The sequence below is a fragment of the Sciurus vulgaris genome, assembly GCF_902686455.1.
Source record: "Sciurus vulgaris genome assembly, chromosome: 11".
In the NCBI taxonomy this organism is placed as follows: domain Eukaryota; kingdom Metazoa; phylum Chordata; class Mammalia; order Rodentia; family Sciuridae; genus Sciurus; species Sciurus vulgaris.
In genome coordinates, this window is record NC_136472.1 from 71,881,541 (window position 1) to 71,893,991 (window position 12,451).

Consider the following 12,451-nt stretch of genomic DNA (forward strand, 5'->3'; position numbering starts at 1 on the left):
TATTATATATACCTTTCTATTCTGACTTTTCCTTTCAGATGTAGTCATGCCTTTTAAAAGAAAATCAGATGGAATCTATCAGATCAGAAATCTATAAAACTACTTCTTTGAACTTCTAAAGCAAACACTCTCTCTGGTCTCTATAATGGGAAAAGACCCAGCACAAATTTCATAGATAATTAGTTTCAATATAAAAATTACATGAAATGGTATACCAGCTGTTCTTGCACATGCACATGACATAGTGAGGAAATTCTTTTCTATACTACTGTTACATTATCTACTTTGATTTTCCTCCTATCAACCTAATATGCTTGCCTGGTTTGACAAGGAGCACCAACACTGGACACCTCCATGCATCATTCTCAGATCCTCTCATCACTCTTGGCAGGAAAGGGTGCCTTAGGGATCATTTTAAAAATATTTTTTTAGTGTCTATGGACCTTTATTTATTTATTTATATGTGGTGCTGAGAATCAAACCCAGTGCTTCAAACATGCTTGGCAAGTGCTTTACTACTGAGCCACAACCACAGTCCATAGGGATTATTAAACAGGACAAAATTCATTCCCAGACTGAAGCGTCAGTCCTTAACCCAATAGGCTAATGTACTATCACTGTTTCCATTACCTTTATCCTCACCAAACTGACTATAAAGTCAAAAGACAATTTCCTCTGCCCTGCCTTGGAGGCAGCCTTGTAGAGATCAATTTCTAGTTTCCTGATTTCCCCTAAGTTGCTAGGGTGGACTATTCTTATTGCAGCTAACATCTTCCAGTTTCCTGATCTGGAAGAGAGAAGACTTTTTTTGCAAGCTTGTTTTTCCTCCTAACTTGAGGAGGTCCTCTCACTACATACTCTTTTATCATCTCAGGTCGTTTAGGAGGCCCTCGTGCCTTTACCCCTACTCCAAATCCTACCACATTTTGTCACTCCCCACTTTTTCCTCTATACTATCTCCTGCTAGTAGCCTTTAATACTTCATCATTAACTGTTCCACGCTTTCTTCATTGAACTAACATGAATTGAGTCCTGCTTGTGACAGTCCTGAGGGATCCAGTAATGTATAAAACCCGATCGTTGTCTATTAGGATCATAAACATACTCCCGTCTCCAACTTATGTTTCTTCTAGCCCCTTGTGGTCCGCCAAAGCTATGCATACACGCACACTTACATTTACCTTTGTTATAAAAAAAAACACTATAATTTTTTTGTTCTTCTCCTACCAGTAGGCATTTAACCCTCATCCTACTTCATTTATCACCTCTTTTGCCTCCCACTCCAGGCTCTCTCCTTTCCATTCTCAGGAAGGTTCTCTCTTTTAACCTTCTGATTCCCTGGTTATTCTCTCTTCCGTCCTTGATTTCCCCTTTTCTTAACCCGCAGGGTTGGTGGTCTCCCTAGAATTCTTTACGCCCAGCTTCTCCATTAAGCACACCCTACTAGCTTTCCTCAAACTTTGACAGCTCAAGTTACCTCTCTTCCTGCGCCCACCGCCGCCCCCAGGCCCCTGGCCTTTTCGTTGTTTCATGATGAGCTGGACCTCTTCACCAACTCAACTCCGGCCCCAGCAGGCAAGCTGTATCCTCCCGCCATCCCATCCCAAGGTGCTTGCGTTCCCCGGCAACCGGCGCCGCTGGGCAGCTTGGGAGGCAGGAAGAAGTGCCTCTTTCTCCAACAGCCTCCGGAAAGCGGTGGGAAGGGACGGCGCCAAGACGCCTTCCCGCCAATAGACTACAACACCCAGGATGCTTTGCTACACTACCTCTGTGGGGTTGGACGGGGTCACTTTCTTCTGCGCAAGCGCAAAGTGATACGCCCCTTAAGGACTCCATTGCCCAGAGTGCATTGCCTTTAGGAGCGCTCCTTCTTCCGGCGAAGGTTGTCAAGTTCTCCGCTGGGGGTTTGAGGAGTTCGCAGACTCCGTTACCCAGCTTCCTTTGTGGGAGGGCTGTTGCGCACTTCCGGTGGAAGCGCTGAGGCGAGGGGGTGGAGTTTACGGAGCCGGTGGGCGGTAGGCGGTGCTGCCGGTAGCTGGGTGCAGTCCAAAAGCGACTAGGCGTCGTTAGGGTAGCGAGTTGTGACCGGTTGGGCCGCACTTAGCGTGGAACGAAGCTTCGGTCACTGTTTGACTGCGTGCTGCCTCCCCTTGATGTCGGCCCTCGAAAAGAGCATGCACCTCGGTCGCCTGCCCCCTCGCCCTCCTCTACCCGGTAGCGGGGGCAGTCAGAGCGGAGCCAAGATGCGAATGGGGTACGTGACTCGTACCCCTTCTCCTTAGAGGCCAGACCCGGGCCATTGGAGAATGGGGTCTGGGCGTTTAAAGCGGCACGGGAAGGGAGGCTAAGGATAGGAGGAAATATTGGCGACGACCTGAGACGTTTAGATGGAGTAGAAGGCAGATAAGGGGACCAGGGGCGGCGACAAGTGAATAGAAACTGGAGGACAGATAACATTGTTGAAGAGAGAAGGAAATGAGGGAAACATTGGAGAAGCTAAGAAAATAATTTAAAGGATGAGGGAAGCAACTCTGGAAGAAGGGATGGAGGAGGTTGGAGGAAAGAACAGTAGTGGAGGTTAGGGAAATCTGCCTGGGAAGATTGAGGGAAATGGGAAATGACTGAGAGAAAAGTTGAGGGTAATTGGGGGAACAACTAAAGTAAGATTTGGCGGAAGTATGAAGACTGAGAACTGAACTGAATGTTAGAAAGGCTGAGTACAGGGCTGGGGGTTTAGCTCAATGGTAGAGCACTTGCCTAGCGTATGCTGAGTCCTGGGGTTCAGTCCCCACACTGGGACTGGGGGAGATTGAGTAAAGAACACTTGAGGCAGAACTGGAAAAAGAGAACTAGAGAGCAGAAGGTTCTAGAGAGAGTTCCCAGAAGTGTAAGAGGCAGATTCAGGGAGTGAGGAGTGACTAGGAGATTAGGTCCCTTAAGGGAGAACTGAGAATGCTTGGGGAATAGGACTGAGGAAAGGTAAAGAACATATACAGATCGATTGTTAAAGGTAATAGAAATATACTAAGAAGCTGGACGAAATAGGGGAGGTGTGATGAGAGAGAGGACTGGGTTTAGAGAATGGCTGTAGAGATGGAGAGATGATTAGGAATCTGGTTCAGTGAATGGAAAGGACATAGAGGTAAGGTCTTGGAAGCTTAAAGAGGAAGTTTGGGGCAGTTTTTGCTAGACGAATAGGGCTGAGGGAGGCTGTGTTCTGATCTGAAACTCAGAATTAGTGAAGCCCTGGGAGTAGCCACTTAAAATGTTTTTTGGGGTGGGGGGGAAGTTTGTTAGAAAGGGGTAAGAGCTGTATTGAAGAGTAAAGCTTTGGGATTTGGTTTTTGAATATCATGTGCTAGAGTAGGGGATACTTGGGTGTAGAAGGAAGCATGATGAGTTGAACCTGGGAGAGCTAGTTGCTGTAAGCAGAGAATTGAATAGGCATTGGGTTTTGAGGAATATTTGTAGTATCAAACAGGATTCTGGGGATGACTCACTGATTAAAGAAAAAAGGGTTAGAAAGAATGCTTTAGGACGAGATAGACAGTGTACTGTATTTAGTGTTCTGGAGATAGATTGGTAGGTATTCTTGGGGATAGTTTTAAAAGAAAAAACTATCAAAAAGAAGATGAGAACAGGAGATGTAATACTGTGAAAGTTGATCATAGGAATGAAGAAAAAAGAGAATTCTATAAAGTAAAACAATAGGGGTGCCAGGAATGGTTGGAAAAACCAGGGAAGGAAACAAGTAAGAATCCACATGTTTACCTGGCCGTGATACACAGCAGAAAAATGAGAAAACTAACAGGAGAAGATAGGTTGATGGACACATAATAGAAAAAGAAGGTAGGCAGCTAACACATAAGGTAAAAATGAAGATTGTTCTGGCTTTGGAAGTGAAAAAGGAAAAGGACTGGGAATTTTGAGTCAGGATCTTGCTAAATTGCTGAGGGTTGCACTGAGTTGCTGTGCTGGCCTCAAACTTGTAGTCCTCCTGCCTCAGCCTCCCTGGTCACTGGAATTATAGGCATGTGGCACCACACCCATCTAAAAAGATAAATTTTTAAATAATATCAGTACTTCAAATAAGTTTAACAGGAGAGCTCAGCTTCTCACTTTGTCAAAACCAGAAGAACTTGGGGTGGGGGGAATACCAAGAGAAAATAAAGATAATGTCTGCTGATCAGAAGATTGTTAGTGACTTCTTTTTAAATAGATGCTTTAGTTTTCTTGATTTAGATTAACTGCTTATCCTAAAAATGAAAGTTTGTTAGAAAGATGCTTCCTTATCTTAGTATTATGAAGAGAAGAGCACATGTTAATGAATTGTATGTGATCCTCAAGTGGCTTATTTTTTTTCCTATATCCTTACTGGTATATAGCAGGCCTTTTCTAAGTTTCATGTTAATGGTAAAATAGACTCCCCCCACACACCTTGAATTATAAAACTGAAAGAGAGCTTAGACATCTCATTTTACCACTACATGAAATCTAGGCTCAGAGAATTCTGAATTCTGTAAAGTAAGAGGTAGGGGAAATATTTTTTAATGAGAAAACTGAGATATTCCTCATATTAGGGCACTCTTAGAAGTTTAGTGATAAAGCCTCTAAGGGCCAGGACTTGGGTCTCTGATTCTGTGACCTGTTGTTTTTGTATTCCTAGTTGTCATCCTGGGAATACTTAATTTGAGTTGTATAGTTGTATATGTTGTTCCTTTGCAAATACTCTAGAATTGAGTCTTTTTCCTTTAGTCCTGATGTATGAAATCTTACTTCTTTAGTTTCAAAGCATCCTCCTTTATTTCTCCTTCAACTCACTTGTTTTTTTCTTATCTTCCCTTCTTTTTTCCACTTCTCCATCCATCTCATTTTCAAGTTGAACCTGTTCCCTTAACAACCTCTTATATGGCTTAATTTGTATGACTTACCACTGTTTTAAATAATCTGCTTCATCTTCACTAAACATTATTTAGGTATGTTTGCATATGGAAATTATGATTTTTCTTGAGTTTCCTCAGTGTTTCCCAAGGCATTTCTGGATAATGTAATAATAGCAATTAGGTTTTATTTTTTTAAGTAAGTCCTGTGCCAGGCATTGTCCTAGCAACTTTATGTATGTTATTTAGTCTATCTACCACCCTGCAAGGTAAATATTTCCCTGCATTTATAGGTAAGGAAATCTAGGTTGAGATTAAAAAGTAACCGAACTAGAACTAGGATTCAGCCTAGGTTTAATCTAGAATCTGTTCTAGTACAGCCTAGTTTTAATCTAGAATCTTTTCAGGACACCAAAACCTTATCTTGGGTATGGTCTGAAATCCTGATGTCATTGTTCCTTAATGGATGCCTCTAGGTGTATAAAAGTATAGTGATTTTGAACTGTATTAGAGCTTTTACAGCTACCCTAATTAAATTGCATTTAGGATCCCTACTTGCTTTGGACCCCTTATGTACTTGAAAGGAGTAAATCATTACTCTAGTACATACCATTACCATCAAAAAGACTATAGAATATTAAAGTGATTCAAAATGTTTCTGGTTTATTAGTAGTACTGCTTTTCACTTTCATTTCTGTAGTCCTTTAACTGGCATGTTTATATTATTGCCTGTTTATATTCTGAGTTAAACTAGGGCAGGGTTATTTGCTTTTTTTAAACAAATTAGAAAACACAAATGTTCATTGACTTGTTTAAGATCACAGAATCTCTAAATAGAAACAACATTCAAACCTAGGACTTCAGATTTTTTATTCCATTGCTTTAATGTTATGCCTTGGAAAGCAGAGTTTGGTGTTCAAGTGACATAGATCAAGGTTTGAAGCCCATCATAAGTATTTACATTGGTAAAACCATTTACCCTCTTATAGTATGTTTTCTTATCTCTAAAATGGGCATGCCTCTGCTTACCATTAAATGCTATGAGAATGAAGTAAATACATGAACAGCACTTAAGAGTTTCTGACACATAAGCTCTTAAGGAATGATAACTATTAGGTTACTATATATTGAGAACTGTGAGGAAGATTTTTATAAAGTAGAAGTTTTCCATTTCTTATCCTGTCAGCTTTTTTTTTTTTTTTTCCACGTAGGGCTTCACTATATTGTCAGCTTCAACTCCTGGGCTCAGGTGATCCTCCATCTCCTCAGTGACTAGGACTATAGATGCACTAATGTAGTTTCTTTCCCTGCAAGATGAATTTTTATTCATATCTGATTAGATAGTCTTTCATCAAACTTTTAAAATGTTATGAATATCAAGCCTCTTATGAAGGCTTTAATGAACTATTCACACAGATAAATAAATGGCAAAGTGAAGTGCTTTGCTCAGGATCACAGACTGAGTTACTAAAAGAATCATATCCCAGTTGTTTCTGTTTTTGTTATTTTTTTTAAAGTTTATTTTAAAATAAGTTATAATTCATATACCATAGAATTCATGCTTTTAAAATGTGCAGTTCAGAGGTTGAGGATGTAGGTCAGTGATGGAGCACATGCTTAGCTGCACGAAGTTCTGGGTTTGATCCCCAGCACTGCAAAAAAAAAAAAAAAAAAAAAAAAGTACAATTCAGCGTTTTGGTTTGGTTTGGTTTGGTTTTTGTATATTCAACAGGTTGTACAGATATCACCAATAACTCTAAAACATTATCATTGTGTCATAAAGAATCTTCCCTGAGTGGTGCATGCCTGTAATCCCAGCAACTTAGTGAGACCTGTCTCAAGATAAATAAAAAGGGTTATTGATACAGTTCAGTGATTAAGTGCCCCTGGGTTAGATCCTCAGTACCGAGAAAAAAAAAAAAAAAAAAAAAGGAAAGAAACATCACCTGTTAGCAGTTACTCTTCCCTCTCCCAGCCCCTGGGACCATCAATCCACTTTTTGCCTCTATAGATTTGCCTATTCTGAACCTTTTCATATAAATCCTACAGTGTGTGATTTTTGTGACTGGTTTCTTTCACTTAGCATAATGTTTTCAAGATTCATCTATGTTGTAGCATGTATCAGTACTTCACTGTTTCTTATGGTCCAGTTTGTTCTGTTCTATGGATATACCGCACAATTTACACATTTAGCAGTTGGTAGACACTTGGATTACTTCTAGTTTTTCACTATTATAAGTAAAGTTGCCATGAACATTCACATAGACATCTTCATGTAGAAATAATGTTTGCATTATCCTGGTATATACCTGAAAATGGAATTGTTGGGAGATGTGTAAATTATGTTTAGTTTTTTATGAAACTGCCACACTGTTTTCCAAGTGATTCTTTGTAACTTTTTATGAATTAGGGTTGTTTTTCTCTTTAAAAGTGTTGAAAAAACAATTCCCCAGTTACTTTTTTTACTTTGCTGTGATTTTTTTTGCCATGTAAAAATTTTGTTTTCAATTTAGTACTTTAATATATTTATCTATCTAGCATGTACTCTGAATTTGAGTCACCAAGAGGCTTTTTCTTCTTTCAGGTTGTAAAGGAATTCTTATATTTATTTTCCTGCCAGGACCTGTGTGACTTCTTTTTTCTTTCTCCATTTGAAGTTTATTTTGATGTGCAAAGTGAGGAACAGATCCAATTTTATCTTTATCTACAGGCTATCCAGTTTTTTGTTAACACTGTTTATTAAAAAGTCCTTTTCTCATGTGAATTTCACTTCAGTAAAAAAGTTCTTTCCCTCACTCATTAAATGACATTTTTATCATATGCCAAGTTTCCACATAGATTTGGGTTTTTAAATGGAATTTCATTTTCAGTCAAGCCCATTTATTTATGTGTCACTACACTTGTAATTAGAGAGGTTTTTAATAATGTGTTTGAATAGGTGGTAGAGATAGCTTTCCCCTCATTCTCTTTTAGGATTTTCCTGGTTCCTCTTATTCATTTAATTTTTTTTTTTTTTTTTTTTTTTTTTTTTTTTCCCTTCTTGGTACTGGGAATTGAACCCATGGGGCTTTACCACCCCAAGCCCTTTTTTATTTTTATTTTGAGACAGGGCTTCATTAAGTTGTTTAGGACCTTGCTGAGTTGCTGAGACTGGTCTCAAACTTGGGATACTCCTGCCTCAGCCTCCCCAGTCGCTAGAATTATAGATGTGCACCACCTGCTTGGCTTATTCATTTAATTCTTACAACTTTTAATCAACTAAATTCCAGAAAAAAAATCAGTTTTATTAGAATTACATTAAATTTGTAAATTATAATAAACATTTTTACGATGTTGAATCTTCCTTGAAGAGATATGATATATTATAACTTGTATCAATCTCTTAAAGGAAAAATATTTCAGGCTCAAGTATTGACCTAAATTGTATTTAACATAATGTTACTTGTGATGTACTACTTTTATTGTGATATACTACTTATTAACTAGATAAACTGCTCAGAAGCAGATGATTAGCATCACAGGGTGTGTTAAACAGATATTTGCAACACTAGAGCTCACTGCAATAGCAACAGTAAGTGGCCACAAAGTTATTACAGTAGTACAGTTTGTACTATAGCCTTTTAAAAGGGTAATTCACTTATGTCCCACATTTAGATGTTCCAAATACAGCATTGACTACCAATCTAAAGCTCATAACTACTGATGTATTTTGAAGATTGAATAAAAAATTATGTTGAACGCCTGGGAATATAGCACAGTTGGTAGAGTGCTTGCATTGCAAGCACAAGGCCCGAGGTTCAATCCCCAACACCGCAAAAAAAAAAAAAAAAAAAAAATTATCTTGAATATTCATATCATTTCAAACATACCAGACAAGTTATTTATGATTAGTCACTTTTTAACATACCTCTCTGTACATCCTTTACTATGAATTTTTCCAGGTGTAAGTGGAAATCCTTTCTGCCATCAACAAGCCATGTCAAGTCGTTTAAGCAAGGGTTCTGGTCAGTTATTTTTCTTTTTCTGGACCTCACAGTCATGGCATAGTAGAAAGAACACTTGGCAACAGACCAACATACTTGAGTTTATTTTTTGTTTTTGTGGTGCTGGGTGTTGAACCCTGGGACCGTGGCATACTAGGCAAGTGCTCTACTACAAAGCTATATCCTCAGTCCCATACCTGAATTTAAATTTAAGCTCCATTACCAGAAGTGGGCAAGTTGTTTTATGTTTTATCTCTGAGCCACCGTTAAAATAGAAATACTTGTCTTGCAAAGTTTAAAACTCTGATTGAAATACACTGAGCACCTATTTATTTCCTTTCATAAAGATATGGGTAGGATGATTTCTAATAGCTTGATTCAAAACGTGGTTTTTAGAAGTCTGCTGCTTTAATAATATGTTATTGCTAGTAATGAACACTCCAAACCTGCCACAACTCCCAGCCAGCCATCTGGTTGCCTTCTTTCCATTCTCTTCAAAGTACTACTAATGAGGACATTTCAAAAGCAGTGGTGCCTTGATTTAAGTGGCTGGCTGCAATTAAGCTTCAGTATTTAGCCTCTAGTACAAGATTCATAGTCTGGAATATTTGTGACAACAGAGACTAGTACTGCTACTGTGCAGTTCATGACTCATCAATAACTTAGCAGAATTAGTAGCCTAGTAGATGTTGAAGTGTATTAGGCCTACTTGATTCAGTGTTCACTTAAAGATGTATGTGCGTGTGTCGATATTTATTTATGTGTAGAGGTGGGGAGTACTGGGGATTAAATGCAGGGACTTCCTTACACTAGAGAAACAGTCCATCACTGAGCTACATCTCCTTTTAATTTTTTTTATTTTAAGACAAGTTTTCAACAAGTTGCCCAGACTGCCTTGAACTTATGATCCTCCTACCTCTGCCTCCCAAGTTGCTGGGATTTGTGTGCACCTCTGTACCCAGCATACCACTTGCATTTCTTATTCCTTGTTTTTTCAGGGTAAAAATTTATCCCCCATTTTTCTTCCCCTTCCTCCTTCCCTTCTTTCCTTAGTCATACGATTTTATCAGATGGTCATTATCTTGTAGTAGACATCATCACATTGTAGGTGAGCAGCACATGCTCTGTGCTTCTTCCTTGGTCCTCTATGGATATAACACTTACCCACCAACTTAAAATTATTGGCCAACTCTCTGCTTCTTGAGATTGAGCTTCTTTAGAGTAGGAATGTTATTTGAATTTCCCTGGTGCTTTGTATTCTGGTTATTTAAGTGCTAACCAAATGAGAAACCCAAATCTTGAACCTGCTTAGCCTCATTCTTTATCCATTTCCTTTCAGGTGGTGCAACTAGACTTTTACTACCTTTCTTCAGAAAGCTTGTTACACTTAATAGAATAATAATAGAAATAGAATTAATAGAATTAGAATTTCTACTTTGTATCAGTCCCATCTTTTAGGTAAAAGTCGTTGTGAATGCTTACAGTACCTTAATTTGAGATTTAAAATACTTATATGGTTGAAACTCATGTAATTGGTATCTTTATTATAAAGTTTCATTCCTGTTACTTAGTTTTATTTTAATAAAATTTGACAATTAATCTATTCCTATTTGATTCCCCATACCCGAAAGCATTTCTTTACTGTAAGAGAGTAAATGTCTATAGCAATTATTTTCAGACTAGGCCTCATTTTAGGATTAAGTTGTTCTACCCTTTCCCAATTTATCTCTTATTCTCCAAGTGCAGACTATTTTCCAAGGTGGGGTACCCGCCCATTGGTGACTCCACCAAGTGCAGGGACCTGAGCAAGCAGTGTGTTTTTTAAGGGTAGCGTTTAAAGCTCTCCATAGTCATGTCCAGTTCACAATTTACCCAGTTCACAATTTTAAAAAAAAATGTGTTTTGGTGTTGTGGATTGAAACTAGGTCTGTTATATATGCTAAGCATGTGCCCTACCATTGAGCTATACCCCCAGCCCATCAAAATGTTTTTTGCACATGCCAATTGCCAAGTTTATTTTCCTTGCAATGCCTCCCTTTTTCTTCACTTTTTCAAGTCCTACCCATCCCTTAAAACTCATGAAGCTCTTTCAGACTACTGTAGCCCATTCATTTTCTTTCTCCCTTCTGAGTACCTATAATGCTTCTTTCAATTCTACTAAATTGCTAATTTTTGTGTATTACTACTTGGTATTGCAGTTTTTATTGTTGTTCAGGCAAACTTGTCTGTGATAATTTTATGCAAATTTATTGTTTCTCCAATAAAATTAGAATTCCTTGAGTGCAGGGGGTTTTGTATTTCTTTGTGCCTTCTATATAAGCACAAATAAATGTTTTTTATAAAATTTCAATTTAATGGAAATGAAGCAATCATTTGAAATGAGTCCTGAGGCTTTTCCAGGTTGATCTAGCCTGCTCTGATCTGCCATTTTCTGTTTATTGTTTTTTTTTTTTTTTTTTTTTTTTTTAATTTTTTTTAGTGGTAGATGGACACAATACCTTTATTTTATTTATTTATTTTTATGTGGTGCTGAGGATCAAACCCATTGCCTCACATATGCTGGGCAAGTGCTCTACCACAGGGCCACAACCCAAGCCCTGTTTGTTTTTTTTATTTTTATTTTTTGTGGTACCTATAATTTATACCAGTGTGGAGCTTGATACTGTTTTACACTTTGCAGATCATATAGTCTCTGTTGCAGGTACTCAACTCTGCTGTTGTAGTGTGAAATAAACAGTCATAGGCATTATGTCAATTAATATTGTATGGGGTTGTATGACTGTTGGTCTGTAACTGTCCAACAATGCTTTATTTGTAGACACTGAAATTTGAATTTCACACCATTTTCTTTGTTGTTACTTATTAACATTTTATTAAATTGGAATTCAAAAACTTCACACCATGATCACATAATTTTCACATCACTAAATAGTTTCTTTCCAGTACCCCATGTTTCCCAAATTTTTAAAAACTTAAAAATAATTTTTTAACTCATGAGGACTTACAAAAATAGACAGTGGGCTGGGCTTGCCCATAGGCCTTAGTTTGCCCACTCCACTCAATACTGTTAGTTCTGTACTGTTTCTGTCTTGTAGGAGAAAAAAGATAGATTTTAAAATCAACAAACAATTCCCTGCCTGGATTCACTCTGTAACAAATAAACAACTGACATTCTTTTCTTTTTTTAAATTGAGAATTGAACCCAGGGGGTGCTTAACCACTAAGCCACATCCTCAACCCTTTTTATTTTATATTTTGAAGCAGGGTCCCACTGACCTTAGGATCTCACTAAGTTGCTGAGGCTGGCTTTGAACTTGAGATCCTCCTGCCTCAGCTTCCCCAGTTGTTGGAATTATAGGCATGTGCCACCACACTGGGTTTCGCGTGATTTTTTTTGGCAGGAGGGCAGTACCAGGGATTGAACTCTGGGGCACTTGACCACTGAGCCACATCCCCAGCCCTATTTTGTATTTTTTATTTAGAGACAGAGTCTCACTGAGTTGCTTAGTGCCATGCTCTTACTGAGAGTGACTCTGAACTCTCAATTCTCCAGCCTCAGCCTCCAGAGCTGCTGGGATTACAGACATG

The 12,451-nt window shown here is 38.4% G+C and overlaps 2 protein-coding genes across 2 annotated transcripts in view; one reads left to right on the forward strand and one right to left on the reverse strand.

Moving 5' to 3' along the window:
• The window catches only part of C2CD3 (C2 domain containing 3 centriole elongation regulator), a 145,184-nt gene extending 143,463 nt beyond the window's left edge, over window positions 1-1,721 (reverse strand). Inside the window, 1 exon segment of the mRNA XM_079103795.1 lies at window positions 1,478-1,721. Within this exon segment, the coding sequence (XP_078959921.1) occupies window positions 1,478-1,532 (55 nt within the window). The 5' untranslated portion in view covers window positions 1,533-1,721.
• A 259-nt stretch (window positions 1,722-1,980) lies between these two features.
• PPME1 (protein phosphatase methylesterase 1) overlaps window positions 1,981-12,451 on the forward strand; it is a 53,607-nt gene continuing 43,136 nt past the window's right edge. The window contains exon 1 of the mRNA XM_079103811.1: window positions 1,981-2,254. Coding sequence (XP_078959937.1) covers window positions 2,154-2,254 — 101 coding nt within the window. The 5' untranslated portion in view covers window positions 1,981-2,153. The remainder of the gene's footprint in view (window positions 2,255-12,451) is intronic.